The sequence below is a fragment of the Rattus rattus genome, chromosome 2, assembly GCF_011064425.1.
Source record: "Rattus rattus isolate New Zealand chromosome 2, Rrattus_CSIRO_v1, whole genome shotgun sequence".
Lineage (NCBI taxonomy): Eukaryota > Metazoa > Chordata > Mammalia > Rodentia > Muridae > Rattus > Rattus rattus.
Genome location: NC_046155.1, coordinates 172,854,328 through 172,880,667, shown reverse-complemented (window position 1 = coordinate 172,880,667; position 26,340 = coordinate 172,854,328). Strand labels below are relative to the sequence as shown.

The 26,340-nt window shown below is 54.7% G+C and overlaps 1 protein-coding gene and 1 pseudogene across 1 annotated transcript; both read right to left on the bottom strand.

Annotated features, from left to right (window-relative positions):
- Window positions 1-837: 837 nt before the first annotated feature.
- Dhx34 (DExH-box helicase 34) lies at window positions 838-26,053 on the bottom strand. Its single transcript, XM_032894401.1, has 17 exons — window positions 26,014-26,053; window positions 21,749-22,687; window positions 19,534-19,845; window positions 18,520-18,774; window positions 17,599-17,701; window positions 16,111-16,328; window positions 13,891-14,065; window positions 9,826-10,019; window positions 9,244-9,345; window positions 7,563-7,796; window positions 7,185-7,358; window positions 6,749-6,866; window positions 5,292-5,398; window positions 3,217-3,501; window positions 2,415-2,591; window positions 2,129-2,272; window positions 838-1,079 (listed from the first exon to the last, which is right to left on the bottom strand). The coding sequence occupies exons 2-17, from the start codon at window positions 22,454-22,456 to the stop codon at window positions 927-929; spliced, it is 3,459 nt and encodes a 1,152-aa protein (XP_032750292.1). The 5' UTR covers window positions 22,457-22,687; window positions 26,014-26,053; the 3' UTR covers window positions 838-926.
- Window positions 12,518-13,418, bottom strand: LOC116894758 (annotated as a pseudogene).
- Window positions 26,054-26,340: the final 287 nt, after the last annotated feature.

Here is a 26,340-nt window from a genome sequence, read left to right as displayed (position 1 = left end):
GACCCGGCTGATGGAAGTTCCTGGGTGTAGCCCTTTGAAAGTTAGTCCCTCACCTCTGTCCACTCTCTTGCTTCCTAGTCTGCAGTGAAGACCAGGGATAGAAATCGCCATGCTTTACGCTGCTCTGTTGGGGACTGAGGTCACAGCAATGCATTAGTAACACTGCAGCTGGGTTCCACCTCAGACTCCGGAGGCTGCAGGTGTCAGGAGAGGCTGGGCCAAGTGGAACTGGTGTGGCTGAAGCAGGGCCTGGAGGAGCTGCCTAGGGGATGAAGAGGGATGCAGGGCAGGACAGGGTGGTGTGCACCACCTGTGCTGGTGAGGGGGAGGAGCCGAAAGACACCAAGGAGTGGGTGTGACTAGGAGTCCAGCAGCAGGCATGGCTGGGCGGATGTCCAAGGGTAGCCATGGTCCCACAAGAACATTACCTCACCCCATCTATACTTCCAACTCTCAGAGATCCAAGTGGAAGGGCAAACCTGGGGCAACAGACTGCGGGGCCTCGGGAGAGTGGCTAGGCTCTGGGATCCCACAGACTCACCAGCAGCCTCAACGTGACCCCTACCAGGGTCCCTCAGGGCTGCAAACACATGAAAGAGACAAAAGCTTGCCCTGTGGAGGCTTGACGGCCCAGAGCAGGGGGATGCTAGAGGGAGAGGGTGAGTGGGAGTGGGTGGGCGGGTGGGGAGCACCCCCTTAGAGGCGAAAGGGAGGGGTATCGGGTGGGAGGCTTGTGAAGGGGGATAACATTTGAAATGTAAATACATAAAATAATTTAAAGAAAAGCTTGCCCTGATGAAGACAGGCTGTGTTTCTTCCCACTGAGGGAGGCACAGGTTCTGAAGCAAAGTCTGACTTTATTTGCCTGGACACACGACTGACCCCACTTGGGGTGCTCAGGGGGGCCCTGGCCATGAGGTGCCGGCTCACACATGCTGCCTTCGGTGTCTTAGCACCTCCGTGGGAGTGAAGAGGAAGTGCTGCCCGCACACCTGACAGTGGTAGGGCCTCTGCAGGGCCGATGTCTTCTGCGCTGCTACAGGAGCAGCCTCCTCAGACCCTGGAGAGGAAAGGGATGGCTCTGGTTCCCATCCGGCCCTGTGCCCGTAAGCCGGGCTGGCCCCAGCACTGGGGGCCCACAGACACAGTCTCCGCTGTGGAGTGGCACTGTGGCACGATAGCAGATGAGACAGAGCACTAAGACAGAAGTGGCTGTGGGCAAGGAAAATGCGATCTCCACTGAAGAGAAAACAGGACAAGAACTGGCCTGCGAGGTCCTCCTTCCCTGACCGACTGGGCTTCAAGGATTGGGTGTGGTCCCAGCCAGGGCCCGGGTGGCTGCTGGTCCCCAGAATCCAGCAAGTCAGACCCAGGAAGCAGTGTGTGATGGACAGTGGTTAAAGATATCACTCTTGGCATACAACACACACATATAGACACACACAAACACATACAGAAGCACAGACACATACATATGCAGACACACAAAACATACACAGACACACACACAGACACCTACACATAAAAACACAAAGACACAAACACAGAGACACAAACACACACATATACAAACGCACACACACACACAGACACATATACAGACACACATATACAGACACACAAAGACACACATACACAGAGACATACACATACACAGACTCACATACACACACACAGAAACACACAGACACATATACAGACTGACACACACACATATACAGACACACACATACATAAAAAGACACACATACACCAGACTCACACAAACACACACACACACACGCACACACACGCTCACAGACTCACACATACACAGAGACACACATGTACATAAGACTCACACACACACACACTCACACACACACACGCACACATACAGACACACGCTCACAGACTCACACATATACAGAGACACACATGTACATAAGACTCACACACACACACAGACACACACACATACATAAGTCTCGCACACACACACACACACAGAGACACACGCTCACAGACTCACACATACACAGAGACACACACGCACATAAGACTCACACACACATACACACACACACAGAGACACACACACACACACACACTCATACACACACACACACACACACACACACACACACACAGACTTGCCTGGACCATCGCTCGGCGCCTCAGGGCAGGTGTTCTCATGAGCAATGCGCTCCAGGGGAGTAAAGGGCATGTGCAGGCCACAGTGTGGGCAAGTCCAGAAGGAGCGCAGACAGTCACTGTACAGGTCAGTGTCACTCTACAACAGAGGAAAGCTGTCGGGACCCCTGCCTCAGTGGCTGGACCCTCCCAGCCCTTGGGGCATTAAGTGTGGCCGTGGCTGCCAGCTGGGCCTGGAGCTTCCAACTACCCACGCCAGAGCAGCAAGTGACCTCGCTCACCGTGAGGCAGTTGTAGGTGAGATAATCAGAGACAGCGTAGCCCCCCTTGGTGGGGTGTGGGGACAAGGTAGAATTTCCAAAGAGACCGGGGAGACTAGGGGCGGTCGTGATGGTCTGAGGTCCCACATAGAGGTTCTGGGCTTCCAGACCAGTGAGCCTTCGGAGGCGGTAGGGGACCTGCAGAAAGGGAAAGTGAAACAGAGCTGCAGTGGGCACCCCCAGGAGCCAGCGCTGCCTAAAGCCCTCCCTTGGACTCTGCCTAAGCCACTCCCCACTTGCTCTCAGACCTTTGTGGGCCCGGTGGCTCCTCCAGCCACCCTCCCCAGTCTCACCCTCTCTGCCTCCAGCTGATGAGACCACAGCCAGCCCTTAGCCGCCTTGCCCTTCCTGCAAGATGCCTCAGGCCTGATCCCCTTTCTCCACCTACTTAGGTCTGTCCTCGCCTCCTCACTGAAGTCAACCTGCACTCACTCTCCCTGGACTCCCATGGCTCAGAATCAGAAGCTGTTCCCACCCATGAGAGTGGTTTCAGCCCACTCTGCCCACATCTTCCTCGCCGTCCTCACAGGAGACCCTTGGGCCCTCACTCCACACATCCTTAGCTCACACCATGCATGCAGAAGGCACCTATCATCTGCTCAGTGAGTGGCACACAGTGGTGTCTAGCAGCATGGCCTCTGGGGCAAACACCAGTGCTTCCCCTTGTCAGCCATGTGACCCCAGGTACCACTGAACCTCTCTGAATCAAAAAGCCCTTAAACGAGCCCCCACTAAGTGACGCCCCCTTCTGGCCACACGGTACCTTGGCCGCCATGAACTGCAGCAGCTCCCTGCTGAGAGCAGCCACCTCCTGGGGGCTGACTGCTGGAGACTCCGGGTCCTCCTCCTGCTCCAGCTTCCGTCGCTGGGCCTGCTGGGCCAGCTGCCGGTCCAGGGCACTTTCCCAGTGGGCACGGAGCCGTAGGGAGGTTGCCAGGAGCCGGACAGCACTCTCACTATCTGCGAGCTGCAGCTCCAGCCAACCGTCAGCCACCAGGCGGGAGCAGTCGCCGTTGGTGTCGATGGAGCGGCTGAACAGCAGGAGGGACTGCAAAAGAAGAGCTGTGCAGCTCAGGATGCCACCTCGGAAGCCACCTGGCTGTGTCCCTACCTACCCCTCATCCACCCATCCATCTACGCGTTCACCTGTTCATCTCATCCGCCCACCTACTATTGTCATTACTATACCCATGTCCCTCTCCCACTAATCTATCCCATCTATCTACCCATCCACCCGTCCATCCACGCAACCTACTGTCTGCCTCCATCTGTCTTTCACCTTCCCATCCACCCAGCTGTCCACCCATCTACCCTCATCTGTCCTTCCCTTCCCCGTCCATCCAGCTTCATGCCCAACCCCCACCTGTCCCCCTGCCTGCCTATCCTCCCACCTCCCTGTTCCCTGTCCACACATCCTCCATCTGTCTACTCAATATACCCGCCCCACAATGCTGCAGGCCTCCTCCGCCATGCTCCAGGGACATGCTGGAGACACAGTGGTCAGCACAAAGCCAGTCCTGCCACCAGCCAACATTAGAGAGACGAGGACAAAATTAAAGAGTGGAATGCCCTACAAACCTGAGAGTCAAGGCACCTTAGGGGGTCACAAAAAGGGAGCATGACCAAAGGAAGTAGTTAACTGGTGATACATGTTTTAATCCCAGGCCTTGGAGGCTGAGGCAGGAAGACAGAGGCGGGAAAGACCTCCAGGTAGAGAGGCACATGGGGTCCGGACACCATGGCAGAGCCAATCCCACAAGAAGAGTAGGGCTGGCTATGGGTGACGGCTGGAGACTGGTGGTGTCCATTTGAGATTCCTCATCACTAGCAAGGAGGAGCGAGAAGTGGGGGGGGGGGATCCAGCATCACCCCAAATGGCGCATGTCTCCTTCCCATCACCTCCCCGGTGTCCCACACCGTCCCTTCCTCTGTAGTAAGCGGGAGCCGTGTATGTATTGCTTCCCATTGCGCGTGAGCCCCATCAGGCTGACACAGATCCCCAGCCTCACAGACATGGTGGCTGGCACAGGGGGAAGGCCTCAGTGGAGGTCTGAGGCCCCTACACAGGCGCTTGCCCGTCCCCGGGAACAAAGCCAGAGGGGTCTGAGTAGCACAGACATCTGACTGATGGGAGGATCCGTTGGGGCAGCACGGGACTCTAGAGCTGTGGTCTACCTCTCCCTGTGTGGCCCAGGAGGTGACGCGACCTCAGCTTCCTGTGGGTAGAGCAGAACACCTAGCCCATGGAGGTAACTGTGGGTAGGCCTGGCACTTTCCTTAGCCTCTTCCTGGCCAAGGCTCGGCTTCCCACAACCACCACATCAAAGCTGGTCCCAGCCTCCAGCCATACGCAGCAGCGCACCCCTGCCTTGGGGCCTTGGCACATGCTGGCCCTCAGCTAAGGATATTCCTGATACCTTCAGGACTGCAGCCAGTCAGCACATCCCATCAGCGGTGTCGTACCACTCAGTGCCCCCACTTGCCCTAATTTTCCTGGTCATTTTTTTTAACACAATTTCAAATAGCCCAGGCTGGCTTCGAACTCATGAACCACCTACTGGGATGACAGATGTTCACATGTGCTTCCGGTTTCCCTGGAAGACATGACATAGGCTTTCCCCCAACTGTGAGTTCAGAGGGGCAGGAGAGGATGTGACTCCTCAGTATGCCTCTGGGTGCTGGGGACAGTGCTTGGTGACAGCAGACACTCAGCAAGTAACTGAGCATAGCCACAAAGGAGAGCCACCCACAGCTGCTGCAGACCATGCCAGAAGCCAGTGGGGGCAGAGGGCGGCTCCTCCAGGCAACTGTCCAATCCCAGTCAAGGCAGAGGCCTACCTGGAGGGCGGGGATGCGGACGCAGTTCACCAGGTATGGCTTGTTGGTCTCCAGCAGGGAGACGAAGGCCAGCAGCTGGTGCTTGCAGCTCATTTGGTCCTTGCCGTCTGAAAAGCAAAAGAGGCATCTCAGGCTCCCCTGACTCCCCCTCACCCATGGCCACCGTCCAGCACTCAGGGCCCGTGGTCACACAGCACGCAGACCACACGCCCTTGGCGATAGACAGCTTTGGGTTATTACAAACACTGTCGCAGCCTGTAGTGGCTGACACTAAGGGACGGCTGTCCACCTTGATGGGGTGGGTCATGGGCGCTATCCTGACCCATACAGCCCTTGTTATTATTAAATGACGTGAAGTCTGGCGTGTGCTTTAAAATGCTCCGGCAAGGGCTGGTGACATGGCTCAGCTGGTAAAGGCGCTTGCTGCCAAGTCTGACAGCTTGAGTTCAATTCCCCGGGACCCACATGGTAGAAGGAGCGCTGACTCCCTCAGGCTGACCTCTGCCTGCAACGCATGCGCGGTGACATGTGCACCCTCCAACACGCACAGAGTACATACATGTAGAAGTGTTACTTCTGAAAACACAATGCTCCAGCAAACACCGAGAAGGGAAAAATGACCCCGACCTTCCAGGTAGCGAGTAAGGGGACAGACACAACAAGGCTGGGGACAGTGACCGCTGTCGAGGCTGCTCGAGGGCACTCACGGCTCATCGCTACCTCGCATGGTTGGGGATTCTCAGAGTGGAGAAAAGGAGAGGCTGAGGATGTAGCCGGGTAGGGCACTTGTCTTGCTCACTTGAGTTTGTGGATTTAACACAGCACCACAAAGAATGACCACGAAGAGGGAGGAGGTAGGGTGGAAGGAAACGCTAGGGTCACGGTGACAGTGGCTAACGATGTTCATTCTTCCCTCCACCCTGCCAATCTGAAGCCTTGATGTCTTTTTCTGTGACCATCTCCCCTTCTCCACAGCCAAGGAGGCTGAGCTGGCTCTCACTGTTGGTCTGCAGGGGCCCGAGGCCCTGCCTGTTGCTGTATGTCTGCATGAAAGCCTAGGGTCGGGGGACACACGGCACCTCCCTCCTCAGGACCAAGCTGAGGCTCGCTCTCACAGCCTGACCAGCATAGTGCAAGCTGCAGGGCCTCAGCTCTCACAGCCTGACCAGCATAGTGCAAGCTGCAGGGCCTCAGCTCTCACAGCCTGACCAGCATAGTGCAAGCTGCAGGGCCTCAGCTCTCACAGCCTGACCAGCATAGTGCAAGCTGCAGGGCCGCAGTGGCTGGGGACGTTCAGCACAGGGTACTGTCCTCAGCCCGCTGGCTTCCCCTGGAGCTTCCCTCCCACAACACAGCATAAACAGGAGATGGGAAGGCACCCAGCCCAGGGAGTGCCCGAGTGAGGGGCCTGAGCTGGAGGTGCCGCCATCCCTCACGTGCCGCCAGGCTCACTGTACCTTGGCTCCCTTCTCGGCCTGAGGCCTCCGGCCCCTGTGTGTGCAGTACCTCAGGGCTGTTGGCAAAGACACAGGTGGGGTGCAGCACGGTGCCCTGCTTGGCCTGCGTGTGGAAAATCTGTAGAGGCCAAAGGCAAGTGCTGGAACAGAGGCCTCCAACCTGCCCCACAGAAATAAATACCCAGTTCCCCTTTCTCCTCCCCTGGGACAAGTTCCTTCTCCATGACTGCACTCAGGTGCCTCCTCATCCACAAAGTAAGTCCTCTGGACTCCTGCCCAAGCCGGGTCTGACCCTCTGCCTTGTCCTCCTCCAGCCCTGTCCCCTCTGACTAGTGTACAGAGTGGCCAAAGGACAAAGCCAAGGGTCTCTCTGTCACACTAAATTCCCGGAACACAGTGGGTACTCAGGAAACACGTAAGAGAGAAGGAACCCTACCTGGTCCGAGTCCTTGCGGCCACTGTTGAATGCATCGGGCACAGCCAGCTGTGGGTACAGGCCCCGCCCAAGCACCAGCTTGAGCAGGGCCAGCTGGTCTCGGGTCAGGTCCTGGGCTGAGCTGGCAGCTGCCTGGAGCTGCTCCAGGTTGTGGCGAAGCTTGAATTTCACATCCTGTAAAGGCAAGAATAGGTGGTGGCTCTGAGTGAGGCCCACCCCTGCTCTTAAGGTGCTATGTTAAGATGCGCAGGTAGGGAGGGGCTGCGGACATCATTCAGACAGAGGGCGAGGCAAATGAAGCTCTTCAATCCCTTGGGTGTCTGTGTCTCCTGTGTTCCATGCCCCTTCATGCCCCCGACCAGGACCTGGCTGTCCCACCTGGATGTCAACGCTGTCAGCCCGCTGGGAGGCAGAGCCCTCATGGTCCTCGTCGCTGGAGCAGCCGTCTTCCTGCAGCCTCAGTACCTTGCGCCTGCGTCCCCCACCCTCCTCATGCTGCCTCTTCAGCTGGTGCAGGGTCTGGCGCTCTCGCCGCTGCTGCAGCCGACTGTAGCTGTCCCTTGGGGCCACTACCTGGGCCCCCCTCAGCAGCCCGTGATCCTCCAACAGCTCCTGTGAACAAGAAGGGCACAGGTGAGCGGGCAGTTAGTGGGCTCTGGGCTGACACAGGCTAGAGGCTGGTGTGTGATGGCTGCCTGGTATGTTCTCCTCAGTGTGCAGTGAGGGAATCCCCACACCTCCCAAGGCCGGGGCTCCATCCAGTCCTCTGCCCCAGCCTTGAGTTCTGTGCCCTGGGAACAGCTCTTACACCTTAGCCCTGGAATAGCTGGTCAGGCACAGATGGCTCACAGAGGTCATGGCAGCGGTTCCCAGAGCTGCCTGCAGGCTCACTGGAGGACTAGCATGGGGCACAGGTCCTCTGGCCTGAGAAGATTCCTCTCAAAGCTGGGCTGTGCCTGGGAACCTGTCAGGAATGCCAAATCTCAAACCAGGTCTGGCCATGCATACCTGTTACTCCAGCACTGAAGAGGCTGAGGCAGGAAAATCATGGGTTTGGGGCTAGGCTGGCCTACATAGTAAGACCCTATAGCTGGAGAGATGGCTCAGTGGTTAAGAACACTGACTGCTCTTCCAGAGGTCCTGAGTTCAAATCCCAGCAACCACATGGTGGCTCACAACCATCTGTAAAGGGATCCGATGCCCTATTCTGTGTCTGAAGACAGCGACGGTGTGCCCATATAAATAAAATAAATAATAAGACCCTACAAAGAAAAGAGGGTCTGGGAGTTTCTACTCAGTGATAAAGCACTTACCTAGCATCAACGAGGCCCTGGGTTTAAGACCAACAAGGGTAGAACCAAAGCTCTAGAAGCTGCAGACAAGGACGGGGAATGACTGAGCCCAACACTGAGACACCAGAAAGGTTTCTAAGCCCCAAGTGGCCCACCTGCTGTGGAGGCCATGGACTGCTACCCCAGGGACTCCTACTGCCTCCATGCTACAGACCACTGCAAACTCGATGTCCCTGAGCTTCTGGTAGTGAGGGAGCGATGCACAGAACAGAAGCCACACAACAATGGAGAGCCCATCTGTCCTCACTCACCTCCGGTGACCACAGTGACACACTGCCCACACAGCCTGCCACATGAACATAAGGTGGCATCTGGAGCTATGTGTACTTGTCATTGAGACTGAAGAGTGACATGACTCATCTTCCAGGGGAAGTTAAGGCCCAAGGGTTACGGTGGAGGGTAGGGCCTCGGGGGAACCACAGAGAACATGGCAGAGCCAGGAAATGCCACTCGATGTTGGGCTGCAGACACAGTGGCTGTCCTGTCACCCTGAATGCTCCCCCACCCCCACCCCAGCACTCAGCCTGAGTGGCAGGTCAACACCCTGGGGCCAAGGTGGGCTTCTCCCTCAGGACACCATACAGCCAATGACCCATGTGCCTTTCCCAGGAACCCTCCTCAAGGTCCACGCGCTGCCCCAGTCCTGCTCCCCTTGTGGGACGGTGATGTGGTGAGGCCCTGGTCACCCGGAAGGGTCTGGTCCCCACCTTGAACTGTCGCCATAGGTTGGCCATCTCATACAGCCGGTGCTCCTCCACACCCCGGCGGCGGCACCACTTGCGAGAGTTTCCACTCCGCTCAGACTTCACCTGGTTGAGGGGCAGACACCTGAGTGATTGAACCTGGCTCGCTGTGAGAGCAAGCCCCAGTGCGGGATGCTCTGAAGCAGGGGCGGGCTGGGGGCCGCCCCAAGGGACCCTCCTAGCCTCTTTCCAGGACTCCGCCCCAGTTCTGTACCCCGACAGGAGCATCTTGATAGCACGCTGGGTTGGGTGTCTTGGGTCCTCACCCTGAACTGCCACTGATGAGGGCTCAGGAGTGGTGGACTGGGTACACAGTGTCCCCCAAGAAGGTTGGCTTTTCTCTAGACAGCACTGGGTTCTGTTGGGCTCCCTGTGGATCCTGAGCTGGATGCTGGCTGCCACACCCTCACCCCCACCCCTGGCCCCAGAGCATGAATGGCAGGGACAGGGATTCTTTGGATCGATTCAGAGTCAGAAACATGAAGCGGGGCAGCTGTAAGGTCCCCCAGTCAGGTTGAACGAAAGAGGCACCCAGCCCGGCCTCACCTGCACCCAGGCATTGAAGACATTGAAGAGCGTGAAGGGGTCACCCTGGTCGCTTTCCAGCGGCCTCCGGGCAGTGGCACAGTCCAGGTTGCTCTGGGCACTGCGGGTGAATGGTGACTGGACGCTGAGGGCAGCAGCAATGGTGAGCACAGGCTCTGCCAGGCTGAACATGGAGCCCAGGATCAGCATCTTCCCTGTGGGCAGCAGGGGCAGAGCTAAGCCTCGGGAAACTCAGCTCTCTGCTCTGGGGGATTCAAAGGCCCTGATCTCACCTCCTTCTCCATTGCTCACAGAGAGCCTTGGGAACCAAATGGGCCAGTGCAAACCCAAGAGCTGAGATTTGTGGTCACAGAACCTTGGGAAAGAGCCTCCGTTTCCCCATCTGTCCACTAGAGGGCACCGCCGAAGTCCCTACATCCTTCAGCTCACAGGGGCCTTTTTAGTGCTTTGAGCTACCCCTGACTTCCACCAGCTCTTCCTGGCTTGATTTCCTTGGCTCACCGTGGCCACAGCTCTCCTCCCCTAGTGAGACCTGCACACAGCCTGCCCTGGTCTGTCCCCGTGCTGACTGTGCTGAGGAGGAGGAAAAAGAAGAGGAGGAGGAAGAAGGAGGCAAGAGTAGAAAAATGGGGGTGGGGGGTAGCTGAAAGGAAGGTGAAGCAGGACAGGGAAGGTCTCGGGTCATGGATAGACTGTTTAGAAACCGCACTGTAGAAACCCATGTCCATCAGTGAGGAGCTGGGAATCCCCTGCTCTAGAGACCCCGCGTGGACTTTCCGGGAGCTCAGGCCCTGTCTGCCTGCTCCTGTCACATGCCTATGCATCCTCACTGCCCTGCCCCCCAGTGTGAGAGGCACTGAAGCCAGGCTGCAGTGAGGCTGCGTGAGGCCCCAGCACGCCAAGATCCGCCTGTCCCTATCACTCTCCTATTCTGTGTCTCTGAGACACAGCAGTGGGCTTCCCAGGACTGTCCCGAGACCATCTGTGTCTCACTGCGAGACACTCAGAGCCAGTCTATCGGGGGTCCTCTGTGCCGAGTGCCCTCTGCTCTGCCACTGCACGTGCTCGCTTCCCCGGGAGACAAGTGGGTCACAGACTCGTGCCCACCCCAGATGACGTGGAGCGTGATGCCAACAAGCTCTACGGCTCCCCTGACGGTGCCTGCTCCACGCCCTGGAGCACGTGCAGTTCCCTAGCTGAGCTTGCTTCCTCGTCTATCCTGAGGATCAGAGGCCGTGTCCTCACCAGGAGCAGAGGAAATGGGTGAGAGCCTGACGCTCCCCTGGCACAGCACAGCAAGAGCCCCCAGGAATGCTCTTCATCCCTCAGCTCTGGTTCCTTCACTTTAGCCTGAGCTCCCTCTAAACAGGCAAAACCAGCCATCTGCTTAGCCACTGAGGGTCCCAGAGGCCACGGCACCCAGCCTCTTCGGGCTGCTCTGCTGGGGACATGAGAGGTCACCTCGGCCACAGAGTTGGGCAGCGGTGCGTGGGTGGCCCTGCTGAGGAGCATAAAATGTGGGCAGTGGTGGAAGCAGAACGCTGTGAGTCAGGAGAACTGAGGTACAGGAATGACTCAGAATGAGCAAGAGGAAGACACAGCCTGCTTGACACATCCGATGACAACCCAGGGCCAGCAGGCAGAGCAGGCAGGGACAAGGATGTACAGAGAAGTGGGTGTGTCTGAGCTGTGGAAAGGTCACCTGCTGACCTTCCTCTGGGGTCGGGCTGGTCAAAGGCCTATCAGATCTTGTTCAATCAGGCACCCTCATCTTTCCCTCAGGCGTGCCCGCTCCCAGTGTTAGCACCTGCAATGGAGTTGATAACCCGCCTACGAGAGTGTCACGGGCAGGACGGAGTTGGTAGGCCACTCCCTCGGGGCAAATGCCCCTTCTTGGTAATGGGTAGACAGGCTCACCCCATCCGCTCCAGGACACTGAACTTCAACGGTGCAGAGTTAGAGGTGACATAGGCTTTACTGGGCCCCAGACCTGGTCCATCTCCTGACTCACCAGACACACACACACACACACACACACACACACACAGAGCAGAGTTCTCCTTAAACACTCCAGTCTTTCACCCAAAGCTCTCACTGACCCCAAGCCAGCGGCAGCACTGTCCCTGCCTGCCATCAGGCCTCTGCTCGAGTGCCAGTTTAGCCCCATTGCTGCCTGGTGCCCTCACGGGCGGTGTGCTGTGTCCCCCAGGAGTAGACCTGCCCTCCCCCCGTGCATGTGCGAGCTCCTTGAGAGTGGGGTTGGCTCTTCTCTGTCCCACTGGCTTCTCACACTCCTGGCTCATGGCCACTAATGATGAGGCTAGGGGCTAACACCATTAGAAGGAGCAGCTTACTGTGTCACACCCGCCAGGGGCCTCTAGTTCAGCAGCTCTCAACCTGTGAGACACGACCCCACTGGGGGCTGAACAACCCTTTCGCAGGGGTTGTGAATCAGATATCCTACATGTAAAATATTTCCATTATGATTCGTAACAGTAGCAGAATTACAGCCCTGAAGCAGCAGTGAACATGGTGAACATGATGTCATTCTGGGGACTGTATCCACGCCAGCCTGAGGAGCTGCATTAAAGGGCTGCAGCGCTAGGAAGGCTGAGACGCTTTGGTCTGGTGGAATGATACGTGCAAAGGCTAGGGGACCCCGCTACCGCAATGTCGGGGCTTTCTGTGTTTCTGGCTTCTTGGCTGCATACATCAATGGGTGCTTTAGACTACTAGGCAGGGATGGCTGGGAGGGGAATGGAGAGAAGGGAGCTGCAGAGCGGACGTACTCCGTTCTCGAGCACACACGAGGACGGGCCAGCACGGGCACACGCCGGCTCTGCACGCTGACCTGCCTGAGCGTCTGTTTCCTGTTTCTCTTCTCTCTTTTCTATTTTTTCAGTCTCACAGCATTTATTGTCACCTAGTGATAATGGGCCACTAAAACAAGATGAACAGATGAAGCTCCCAGCAGATAAGACCTTTAAAAACGTGTAACTGCCTTCTCGGCTTCTCCCGCGCCTGACCAGCATTAGCTGGAAACACTTTGGAGCGGAGTAGTATTATCTCCTTTTAGCGTGATCCGACCCAGTTGTTTCCTTGACTGTTCTAGAATGAATTTCTTCTGCATCACCTAATACGAGGTTCGTGTACTCATCAAAGCCAGTGACACAACCCTCTGTCCGCACGGTCACCTGCTCAGACAAGTATCTGAACAGGAGGTGGATGGGCTGCACCATCGCTTCCTGCACCTTCTGACCCTGGCCGAGATACGCGCTGGTGGAAGTCACACAGACCACACAAGCATGAAGGCCGCCTCAGAAAGTGACCTCCAGAAGCAAGACCTGGAAACAGAAGTCAGCTTATCTTTCCTTACTTACCCTTCTAAGGTGCCCTCCTCCCCTGACCTCATCTGCCCTCTTCCTCTGCCAGCCATACAGACTTCCGCAATCACACTGGAGGGCCCCACCACAGGCCTCTGCACTGGCTAGTCCCTCAGCCTGGCATGCCTTTCTGACACACCGGTCCAATATGGCAGCCACTGAGCACTTGGATGAGGCTGATCCAAACGTGTGCTGGAATACAAAACGCATACTGGACTTCCGAGACTTACGTGAAGAAACAACACAAATACCGTGGCAGTTTTACACCAACTGCACGTTTGAAAATGTTTTGGGTGTGTTTGTTTAGGCAAAATGAATTGTCAAAAACAGGCTCTCCCAGCTCCCTTTGGACTCTCCTGTCCCTTTGCTGAGTCTAAAGTGACGCACGATACATCTGGCTTAACGTGGGAATGCACTGCCCGTTCTGCCCACACTGCTCTCACCTCATCTTCACATCTCCAGTCTCCCCACAGCTGTCAGCTTCCCAAGAGGTGATGATGGGGCCTGGCCTTCCCTATACCTGTCCTATCCATCTCCCTGCGACCCCGTCACACCGAAGCCATCATACCCCTGTGCACACCGCTCACTGTCCTGGTCTGGGAATGTCCTGGGAAAGTCCAGACTGGCCTACGGGTCACTAAGAACATGCAGATCTGTGAGCTCTGCTGGACGGGATCCTTACCAATCACAACGTCTACAGGCAGCTGAGCCAGCAGGGACCCGATGGGGGTGAGGGCCTCTGAGCTGTCCAGGGCCCCCTGGTCTTGAAGATAGAGGATAGCAGTCTCCACGCTGGCAGCTGGAGGGGGCTCGATGAAGGGGAAGGTGCGTGGGTCCCCCACACTCATACTCTTCATCTGAAACGACAGGCAAATATCCTCAGGGAGCACGTGGGCCACTGTGGTTCACAGACTACAGGGCGTCAGAATCACCAGACTCCAAAATGCCTGCGATGTTGAGGTCTGTCTCCCTCAAAAGTCTACTTGGGTGAACTGCAATTCCTCAACCCATTAGAGCAACTGGCTACGGGTGAGCTTCCAGGGTGAGTGCACTGGGCTAATCCGAGGCACACCGGAGCTGGAATGCCCTTGACACCCTCTCTGGGTGGGGGAAGCCAGGCTACCAAGGCTGTATTACCTGGACCAGTCCACCACAGCACAAAAGTCCTTACATTGCTCCTCAGTCAGGCATGCCACCTCTGGGGGGACAGCAGCAAGCCTGTGACACACGTCTGTGCCTTTCTTACTTGTAGACTAAAGACTCCCCATCCATCTAGGGGCCCAAGAGCTGAGCCAGTCCTAGGAGACTGTACCGAGACACCCCTATCACCAGGCTCATCTCAGCATCCGGAACAAATACCTCTCCGGTGACAAGAGAGTCCAGACAGTCTGCCTGGACCACCTGGGTGGGGCTTGGAGGTCTGGCCGTCCACCTCGCACCTGCCATCTCACCTTCCTCCCTGTTCCCTGTGTTCCCTGATGCTGCTGAAAAGGACATCCCATGGGTAAAGCATCTTATCCCAATACTCAAGAGGCCAAGGCAGGAGAATTCTGAGTTCAAGGCCAGCCTGTGCTATAGGTGAGATCCTGCCTCAGCACACACACACACACACACACACACACACACACACACACACACACACACTACACACACCACACACGCACACGCACACTGAAAAGTTGGGAAAAAGATTAAAAAAGAAAGCAAAAGCGAAGTGTGTGTACTGCTTTAGATTTTTTACACTGCTCAAGCCACTGTTTCTGCACTTGGATTTTGAGATCTAGTGACAGGCTCTCTGTATAGCTCAGACTGGCCTCAAACTCCACATCCTCCTGACTCAGCCTCCTGGGTGCTGGGATCCCAGGCATGGACCATGACGCCTGGTAGGCTGCTGTCATTTTAACTGGCAGATGGAGAGTTAACCAGCAGGTCAGAGGATCTGTCCCAGACACTCCTGGACTGGCACACACGGGTGAGTGCCTCCCTTGTGTCCTCTTCTTTTTCTTCCAGTCTTTGATCAGTGAGCCCAGGGTCCTATGCCTGAGCCACACTGCCAACTCTCCACTCTTCCACTATCAGACGGCTCAGCCTGACCTCAGCTCACTCTGGAGCTTGCAGTGAGTTTGCAGTGTTGAGGAGGGAGCTAAGCGCTGTACTCACGCAAGGCTCTCCAGCTAAGCTTCAGCCTCAGTCCTGACACTAACTCTACATCCTCGCCACCCAGTCTCATCTGTGCTTGGATGGCAGAGGCTCACGCAGTCCTGGCCTTCCGAAAGGTGATGGGGCAGCCAACTGAGAACTGCTGGGACTTGTGTCAGGGTTCCACGCCTGGCTCTTCTCACTCCGGATTCTTCTCCCATGAAAGGTCTTGAGAGGAGAAGCAATGCATGCCTCATCCCAGCAATCGGGAGACAAAGGCAGGAGGACAGCTTTGCGTCAGAGGCCAGCCTAGAGGAGCCTGGGTGTGGTCCCACACTCCTTGAATCCCAGCATTCAGGAGGCAGAGGGAGGCAGATCTCTGTGAGTTCTAGAACAGCCGGGGCTGCAGAATACAGAAACCTTGCCTCAAACCACCCTCACCCAGAAAAAGGCAAGCCTGGGCTATAGAGCAAATTCTAGACCGGACAGGTATACACAGAGATCTACTCAGAGTGAGAGCGAGAGCTCTGTTGGCCATCCCATGAGGATCTCTGTCACGGAATTTAAACCAAATGCTGCACTGTGAGACAAAGGTCATGGTTTAAATATCTTAAGAAATCCCGTGTCAAAAGCTCTGCTTCCAGAAGCCAAGTCCCTGACTGTGCCTTTGGATCTGAGGGACAGTTCTCCAACCCGAGTGTGGACAGCCCTGGCTGGGTCAAAACCCCTCTGCACTGCTCTCCCGCAGCAAGGCGGGCCTCACCTGAAGCACCAATGCATCCAGGGCCACCCTACGAATTTCCGGGACTGGGTACGGAGCAAAGGCATCATAGTCGGATTCGGCATAGAGGCGGTAGCAGACACCGGGGCCCGTGCGGCCCGCTCGGCCCTTGCGCTGCTCAGCGCTGGCCTGGCTGATCCAGAATTCCTGCAGCCGCTGCAGTTTGGCCTGCGGGTCGTAACTCATCTCCTTCACCTTCCCTGGGTGGAGAGAGGGTGGGAGCGGGTGCTGAGGAAGGCACCGAGCATGCGCAGCAGCACAAAGACCTGCTGGACACCCGCTCAACCCCACACGTGCCACTCTGCACCACAACTCCTGAGAGAATATTCTAGGCCTCCCCCAACGTTCTGCTGACTTCCAGAGAACGGATAAAGTGTGTCCAGCATATGCTGCACCCCAACCTTTCAGAGGTGGGACCAGTGGGAGGGGTTCCCGTCACTGTGATATGAAGGGGACAGTAGGGCTTCACCCTGCTCTGGCTCCACCCCCTTTTGCTTCCTGGCCCTGAGTGAACTGTCTTGCCATCACACACCCACACTTCGTACCACAGGCCCAAAGTCCCAGGTCCCCAGGGACAGAAGCCATGACCCAGGCACATCTCTGCAGAAGTGATAGGGCCAGGTCTGTTAAGTGGGAGGCCTTTTTTCCTTTTTTTTTTTCCTTTCTGATCTTTGCTCCTTCGGATGGAGCAGTCAACCCACACGCCCTGATTAAGTAAGCAGCCACTATGCACAGCACAGGCATGGTCACTGGTGCTGGGAAGACAGCCACAAGCAAAGGTGCGGGTCTCCCAGGACCAAGTACACAGCCGCACAGCATCCACTATTTTGCCACGCTCTACTGCCTCAACGTGAAGAGCATGCCGTACTCTAACAGCACCCAAACAATGTCTCTGTGATACATGATATTATGGGATGTTTTACCTGCCATGCCACCAAGACCTAAGGCTCTTGGGCATTCGCACTGTACCAGGTGCCCACACGCCCGCAAGAACCAGTCCACTCCTCCTTGCAACCCGAGGACGGTGTTGTCACCATTTCCATCCTACAAAAGTGTCTATGACCAGACCCGCTCTGGGCAGCTCCGGCACTATGCTAGGCTAACATACCGGTGAATCTTACAGTTGGGAACACAGAAAATAAACAGAGCCACGGTTTTAAAGTACAATGCTGCCCCTGCCAGACTGTGGAAGCAGGGGTGATTATCAGATGTGAACACTTGTGTGGGCCCTGAGAAAGGCTGTCTATAAAAGAACAGAGCTCAGCAGGAGAACAGTAAGTGCGAAGGCCCTGGGGCAGATGTAAGCCCTTGGAATGTCTGGGGGATGCTGAGGTGCTGCTTGGGTTCCACAGCTCAGTACCTAGATCCTCCCTGCAGGGGTCTAGGACTCCATGGCCACATGGCTATCTACGCCTATGTTTCTCCTGGATCCTCATGGTGGGAGGTGTGGGCACTGAGTGCCATCCTTACCAGAATCCACCACAAAGCGGATGCCATCGATGGTGACTGAGGTCTCTGCAATGTTGGTGGACAGGATGCACTTCCGTACGCCAGCTGGAGCCACATCGAACACCTGGGGCAAGGGAGGAGGTCACGTCAGGAGCTAACTCAGCCCTCACTGACCTGTTTGTTTCATAGCCTCCTGGGTGTTCCAGGCATGCTTCGCCCATGGCCTAATGCAGCCTCCGCACCCTCCTGGGTACCTGCCTCACCGTCTACACATGGCCTGAGCCAACCCAGGCCTCCTCCCTCAGCTCCTCGCCCCTGAACGTTTCTTAAAGCATCCCTTGATGTTCACCGCCCCTAAGCCCTGGCTCCTTCCCTAGTCCAGGCCCTCTCTCTGTCTCTACCCTCCACCTGCAGAGCTGTCCTATGGCCTCCTGGTTCCAGTGGAACATGAACGCACTCCAACCCATCCCCACATGCTCCCCTCCCTGCTCAGAGCTTTCCTGTGGCCCCACTGTGTGCTCAGGACAAAGCCCCACCCACTTGTCAGTCCCCCTGACTGTCTCCTGACTCCTTCACATTGTCACCAAGGCGCCCGACTTGGTGCTTGGAAACGGCTAAGCATAATAGCCCAGAGCAACAGCTGTGATGACATACAGCCTGCCACATGTCCCTGCAAATGAAATTTCACTGGAATTCAGTGAGAGTGCCTATGGCCTACAAACCTGAAAGCATCTCCCTCTGGCCTTTCAGAGAAAACCTGCCGACTTCTGGCTGAGATCCCAGGACCATGTACCCTGGGTTTACAGGCTACTTAGCCATTTGATGGCCACCTTAACCCCATAGAAGCCCACGACCTGGGACTGCGGGATACAACCAATGTAGCTACACTTGCTTTGGCCTAGAGACTCGGGCCCACCCTGCTTTGCAGGCTGCACTCAGTACCTTGTCCTGGTCGGCCACAGAGAGGGCGCTGTGCAGCGGCAGCACCACCCAGCGCTGGGTGAGGGTGGCATAAGCCTGGGCAGCGTCCAGCACCGTGCTGATCTCTGCCATGCCACTGAGGAAGACGAGGAGGTCCCCCCGCTCCTCGGGGGGATACTTATTGTCGATGGCCTCCAGCACCCTCAGGAAAGGCCGTGGGTCCAGCTTCTCTGACTTGGATGCTGACTGCTCTGCCTCCTGCGGCTGGTACACCACCTGAGAGAGCAGAGTGTAGCAGCAGCACGCCGTCACTGGAGCAGCAGGGGCTACGGGCTCGTGGGGGTACGGGGGGGGGCTGGTTGGTAGGCGGCACACTCAAGGTGGGTAACTTTTAGAGGAGATAGTGGAAACAAAAAGCAGTGAGGTGATGCAAAGGCTTCTGGGTGCTGGCAGTGCTAGAGGTTTTTAAATCCAGGATCTGACTACAAAGATGTGTTAACTAACAGTACATATGCTCTCAGGGAACGGTACCCCGGGCAAGAAGAGCTGAGCCAGAGAGGGCCCCGCCCAGTACTTCTTAGGAAGCATCCACATGGGCATGCAAACCCGCAGACCACCAGAACACTGAAGTCCTGCCTGGGCGCTTGACTATAGCAACAAGGACAGAGCGTCATTACACAACGGCAACGTGGGGACGGGGGAGGAGGACACATCTGACATGAAGAATGAGAGATGCAATTAAAGGTTCTATGACGGCAAATCATCCAGCCCAAAACCTCAAGCCGGATCCCTGTGAGAGCCCTCCCCCACAAGATGGTAGAGCTGTGAGGAGGAGAAGCCTGAAGCCCTGGAGACTGCGTAGAACAGAGCGGTCTTTCTCTCTGAAGAGCTACACTTGCTAAAAGAAAAATATGCCTCTCCCTTGGCAGACCCTAATGGGCTGGAATGACGAAGGACCAGATGCTTTAACAAGAGGGGCTGTCGGCCACAGAGACAGTAGGAGACGGAGTCTCAGGAGGCCACAGCAGTGCTCACCGTGATGGGGAAGAGCCTCCCAGGCACCTGCACCACAGGAGAATGGCTGAAGTAGCTGGAGAAGAGAGAGATGTTGATGGTGGCCGACATGAGGATGACCTTGAGGTCAGGCCGCTGGGGCAGCAGGCGCTGCAGGACGCCCAACAGGAAGTCATTGTGCAGGTGTCGCTCGTGCACCTCATCCACAATCAGGACCTGGTACTGGGGCAGCCTGGGCTCACACTGGATCTGGCGAAGGAGCAGCCCCACCGTCAGGAACACGATCTTGGTGGCTGCTGACCGAGTGCTTTCAAAGCGGATCTGGTAGCCAACCTGGGGTGGGAGGAAGGAAAGCGTCAGGTCAGGAGAGACCACGACAAACAGCGCAGGCACCAGAGCTTCTCCCTGTCCTACATGCAGGTCTGAGGCAGAGCCATGGCTGCTGGTCAGACTGGAATCCTGCATGATTGGTGTGGAATCACGGTTCTGCTAGGCACACAAGGCCCCCTAGGAACTGGATTTCCTCCCCTGGATGCATGAGATCACTTGTGGTTATGCTCTCGCCATGTCTGGTGCAGTTCCTGATATCAGAGCAATGGACGGGAATCCTAACGGTTATGATTTCCCTCTCCTTTGAGTCTTTATTATGCGCCAGAAACACTACCCGGATGCTATAGTGCACAGCTCATACCCTCACCCCTCACCCCACTGCCCTATCTTGACCCCACATGAGGAAACACAACCACTTAACAGGTAACAGATGAAACAATACTGAGAAATATTTCTTCACCCTGACCTCACGCTTCTACCACATCTTCCCCATACACACGCCCATGTCCCCCACATATACATGCATATAACCACACCTCACACAGACCCATTCCTCATACACACACATCTGTACCACACACACTCATATTCCCATACACGCATACCCCCACATACACACACACCATACACTCATAGCCCCACATACACACACACCATACATACATATCCCCACATACAAACACACACACCATACACATACACACAAACAATACACTCATAGCCCCACATACACACACACCACACACACATATCCCCACATACACACACACACACCATACACTCATAGCCCCACATACACACACACACACCATACACTCATAGCCCCACACACACACACACACACACACACACACCATACATACATATCCCCACACACACACACACACACACATCCACACACACACACACACACACACACACACACTCATAGCCACACACACACACACACACACACACACACACACACACACACACCCCATACATACATATCCCCACATACACACACACACACACCATACACTCATAGCCCCACATACACACCTTCTTGATGAACTCTGGCTTTAAATGCAGAGCAGAAGTTCTCTTTTTTGTTTTGTTTTTTTGTTGTTGTTGTTTTTGTTTTTTGAGACAGGGTTTCTCTGTGTAGCCTTGGCTGTCCTAGAACTAGCTCTGTAGACCAGGTTGGCCTCAAACTCATATCCGCCTGCCTCTGCCTCCCTAGTGCTAGGATTAAAGGCGTGCACCACCACCACTGCCCAACAAGAATAGCCCAAAAGTAGGCAAAAATTCTCAAAACAGGACTCAGAGTGCACTCACCACAGGAAGAACAAGGAGAAGGCGGATGGGAGGAAAGGCTGAGGGAGCTGCATTAAAACACAACACCGGCAGGAAATTTAAGTGGTAGAGACAGGATGAGAATCAAGAGGCTGCAGGTGTCTTTAATCCCCGCACTTGGGAGGCAGAGGCAGGCAGATCTGTGAGTTCAAGGCCAGCCTGGTCTACACAGTGAGACTCTGTCTCAAAATGAGATCCAAGCGTTCTAGAGCTTAGAGGACAGCAACAGGCTTGGAATGCAGCCCCATGACAGAGCAACTGTCTATTGTGAATGAGACCCTAGTTCAATCCCAGCACTCACGCACACTCACACACACACACAAACAAAAACCTGTCTTCAATCAGAACATTCTAATGGCTGCTAGGAAGTGAGATGGCTGAGCATTACGGATGTTTCATCTGTCTAGCTGTTAGCTATACTGGTTGATGCTAGTTGCCTCTTCTCATCTGGACCCTGTACAAACTTATCTGTAAAAGTCATCTCTGGTTCAGCGCCTACGTGTTAACTTTTATGCATACTGCCACAAATCATTCCACAGTGGAAAACCTGGGAACCTGGTGTGCTGCCCACCTGGGAGCCATACTGACTGAGGCTCTCGAAGCCAACTCGCTTGGCCAGTGAGATGCAGGCGATTCTCCGGGGCTGGGTGCATGCCACGTGACTGAAGCCGGCAGCCAGTAAGTACTGGGGCACCTGAGTGGACTTGCCACAGCCTGTGTCCCCGGCCACCACCACCACCTGGTGTTCCTTCAGCGTCTGTAGGATGCGGTTCCCGTACTGGGCGATGGGAAGCGCGGCACGTTCACGCTGAAGTTTGGCGAGCCGCCCAAAAGCTTGCTTCTGCTGGAAGTCTAGGTAGTGAAGCAGTGCACGGCGAAATTCAGACACTCTTTCGGGGGGCAGCCCCTTGCCGGGTCCATGACGACCCCGAGTGTCCGGGCCGAGGATGGAGAGGTTGATGCGGTAGCGTGGGTCATAAGTGCAAGGTAGGTCAGCTAAAGCAGCGATGCCATGTTTGGGCTGACCAGGGTCCTTCTCCTTCTGGGAGGTCTTGAGGTGCTGGTATTTCTGCAGGCGTTCAAAGAAAGCCCAGAACTTCTGACACTCCTCTGAACCACGGCGGATATAATCCTCATCGCGGAAGAATACATCTTCCAAGAGGCAACGAGTCTCTGGACAATTCCAGTCCCATTTCTCCGGGACCTCTTCCTTCCTGGGAGCTCGATGGTGGTCTCGGTCTCGGTGGTCCCTCCCCTCCCTTGTCCTGGGAGGAGGCATGGTTCCTATCAAAGTGCCGTCACTAAAGTAGTCTCACCTAGCTCCCACCCCCAAGAACTGCTTTCTCTTCAAAGAGTGAACTCTCCTTTCCTTGTACAGGGGCACTGTGGATGGCAGGGAGGGTAGCCAGGGGTCTGGTGGGTAGGTGGGGACGCCCAAAGCACTTCATGACTCCTGCAGCGATCTCTGGAAGGGACAAGGGTTCATTCTGGACTTCCAGGTCCTGAATGTCTGGAGAAGAAAAGAGAAGATATCCACTCACTTTTTTTTTTTTTCTATTCTTTTTTTTTTTTTCGGAGCTGGGGATCGAACCCAGGGCCTTGAGCTTGCTAGGCAAGCGCTCTACCACTGAGCCAAATCCCCAACCATATCCACTCACTTTTAGAACCTCAGTTAAAGTCTGCTATTCTTCAAGCACAGGACGAGGAGGCCACAAACGCTATTACATGCCGGTCACATGGACAATCAACAGGGGAATCGTGGAAGAAGGAAGACAGAGGGCTGGAGAGATGGCTCAGTGGTTAAGAGCACTGACTGGTCTTTCAGAGGTCCTGAGTTCAAATCCCAGCAACCACATGGTGGCTCACAACCATCTATAATGGGATCAGATGTCTTCTTCTCGTGTGTCTGAAGACAGTAACACTGTACTTAAATACATAAAATAAAATAAATCTTAAAAAAAATTAAAAAAAGGGTTGGGGATTTAGCTCAGTGGTAGAGAGCATTTGCCTAGCAAGCGCAAGGCCCTGGGTTCGGTCCCCAGCTCCGAAAAAAAAAAAAGAAAATTAAAAAAAAAAAAAAAAAAAGAAGGTAGAAACAACGAAAATAGGGTACAGACTTTTCATCCGGGGTCCATCGGGTTTCACAACACTGGAGTCCCTGGAACTTGAATGGAATATATCTATGGTGCTAGGAATTGGTTGTGCCTGCCTGGCATATGCCATCTTTTGCCTGGTAAGTTTCCATCTTCCTTCAGAGAATAGCTCATCACATATACACGGCTCTCACAGTTTAGGCAAACAAAGGCCTGGTCAGCCATGCTATCCTTTTCAGTCTGAGGAGTGGACACAAGACCCAGGTATGTCCCTACTCTGGAGTTTACACCTTCATCAGAAGAAAGAAGCCCTCTGTTTTTATCTGTTCTAACTAGACAAGCTGGGTTACACCTGAACCCATTCAGAGTAGCTCTGGGGTATGAATCTTTCCTAGATATGTACCTGTAGCCCTGCACAGTGGGAACACACAGGGGTGGCCACTGTGAGGGGGACGGGAGATGCCTGACAATATCATTAGTGTTCAAGGCTTAGTTCCAGTCAACCCTCCACTTCTTGGCTATGTAAGAGGATGAATTCTACTTCCCTACCCCTCGCACATCATACACACGTGCTCCACCACTGAGCCATTCTGCTTAAAGTCAGAATCTTGTCTGTCAGCTGAAGAAAACTCATAAGGAAGCACAGATAGCTATGTGCACAATTTTCTAGAGGGAAGTTCCTCACTTTTCCTTATTTTTTAAAGATGTATCTTATTCTGTATATGTGTTTTGTATATATACAACATTGATGCCCGATGCCCTCAGAGTCCAGAAGAGGGTGTCAGATCCCCCTGCAACTGGACTTACAGGTGGTTGTGAGCCACCAGGTGGGTACTGGGAATTGAACCCCCCCCCGCCCCCAGCCTCAGGAAGAGTAGCCATGCTCTTAACTGCTGAGTCATCTCTCCAGCCCCTCATTCTTCTTTCTTAAAAGGATTTATCAGAGCAGTGCAATGGCTCAGTGAATAAAGGCATTTGCCATCAAGCCTGGAAAACAGAGTTTGAGTCTTGGAACCCATATGGGAAAAAAAAGCTGACTCCCTCAAGTTTTCCAGCCCTACACACACACAAATAAATCAAATTTAATGAGTGGGGGTTATGATTTTAAGAGGGCTCACACACTTCCTTGGAAAAGAACCTGGAGACAAGCCGGCCATCAGGTAAGAATCTGACCATTTACCCCGAGCAAATAAATCTCCTGACATGGCTTTCTTCATCTATAAAATGGGGGCAGTATTATCAAATATCAAAAACACTGGCAAAGAGGCCAGACAGCCACTGCTACTCAGGTTCAGTGCTTCATCCCCCACAAGAAGAGATTCCAACACATGGAAAACAGCAAAGGCACAAGAGCATCCAACATGGGGCGGAAATAATAACACAAAAGGCCACGAACCGTCTCCTGATGGTGTTAGAGCTACCTTTGAGTGTCCAGTGAGGAAGACCTTGGGAAGTGGTGGGGCGATTCCTACAGACACCGCAGACACCATGCAGAGTACAACACTTGTGAGTAAAGACTGAAGCTTGCTGATGACAGAGCTTAGAGAACTCTAGTCTAGAAGGGAATGAGGACCACGCCTTGGTAGAAAATAGAGCCAGTGATCCTCAGGAACAGACAGGGGCAGCAAGGAGAGAGCTCCTTTTAGACAACAAAATGCCTACTGCTGCTAGGCCAACATCAGCAGCCACAGCTACCAAAGAGTCGGTTCCTCAAGCATTCCTTCACTTGACTTAGGTTTGAGATGGGGGTCTCATGTAGTTCAGCCTGACCTTGAACTCTCCACACTGGTAAGGATGACCTTGAACTCACCATATACTCTCCAGCACCCGAGTGCTGGGATTGCAGGTAAGCACCATTATGTCCAACTATGGTTTACTGGGCTATCTTCCCAACACGTCTGTCTCTGTCTATCTCTCTGTCTCTGTCTCTCTCTCTCTGTCTCCTCTCTCTCCTCTCTTCCTCACACCTCCATTTGACTTTCTCTGCCTTTGCCATTTTGCTTCAACTTTTATTTTTCTCAGATTTATTTATTTCTGGAGACAAGAGTCATCCGATGTAGTTGGCCTTTAACTCACAATCCTCCTGCTTCAGCCCAGTTCTCAGATTTCCCACCTAGCTCCTGGTCCTCTATTTATGTTTACAATTCTCCAGTCAATACTTTTATCTACCTGTGGTCTCTTTCTTTACAGCTACCACCAAGGTATTTTTGTCTGTGTAGTCTCAATCACGTATGTATACATATTTGTTCACGTTCTCATGACACTAAGTAAACACTATCTCCACTCTATTTTGCTAAGCTAAATATGCAGTTCGAAGAATGCAAATTTGGGGTGGGTTTCTTCCTTTTTCAGCACAACTCTCCCATCACCTCCAACTTTTAAGGTTGTTTCAAACTCCATCTTTCCATAACTGTGGGTCTCACCACCATCCAGGCCTTTCGCTAATCTGTTCCTGGAGCCCTCGTGAGCCTCTCTTAGGGGCACCCCATCACCCTGGTCCCCTTTTCTTTCCCTTTCCCAGACCCTTGGTCCCTCTGTGCCGCCACTCGGTTCATTCCGGGCCTCTTGGTCCTCCCGCTTCTAAGAATCGCGCACTACCCTCAGAGCTCCCTGGGTTCTGGCACGTTCCTTCATTATATTAGGATTCTCTTAACTCCCCGGCTCGCTCGAAACCAGCCTCAATAGTGCCTGCAGCGGACACCACAGCCACGCAGACACCCCGCACACACGCCCCGCCCCTTACCTCCGAAATAGCGCGGACGCCTCAACTTCCGGTTCTAAATGGTCTGCGCCTGCGCACCCGCCCACAACTCTCCAGACTGTGCATGCTCAGACCGCTAGGGCGCCACCACCTCTAAATACAATTAAGCCTACTGGGGAGTAACGGGCGGGCCAAAGCCCATCGCCCAAAACGCTCATGGGCACCTTGCTTCAGGCAGTGTTTTGGGTGATTCGACGCCCTCTCGAGGCCAGAGAAGGGGTACAGGTAAATGCCAGTCACTAGCTGTGACCTCTTCACAGCCTTGTACAATCCAGAATTGCTAGAAAGTCAGTTTCGGGTCAGCAAGGG

Coding starts and splice junctions, on each gene's coding strand:
- Dhx34 (XM_032894401.1), bottom strand. CDS start 22,456: ATGCCTCCTCCCAGGACAAGGGAGGGGAGGGACCACCGAGACCGAGAC. Junction 16,329..17,598: donor CCGCTTTGTGGTGGATTCTG/GTAAGGATGGCA, acceptor CTCTCCACCCAG/GGAAGGTGAAGGAGATGAGT. Junction 1,080..2,128: donor GCGATGGTCCAGGCAAGTCT/GTGTGTGTGTGT, acceptor TGGGAACCAGAG/CCATCCCTTTCCTCTCCAGG.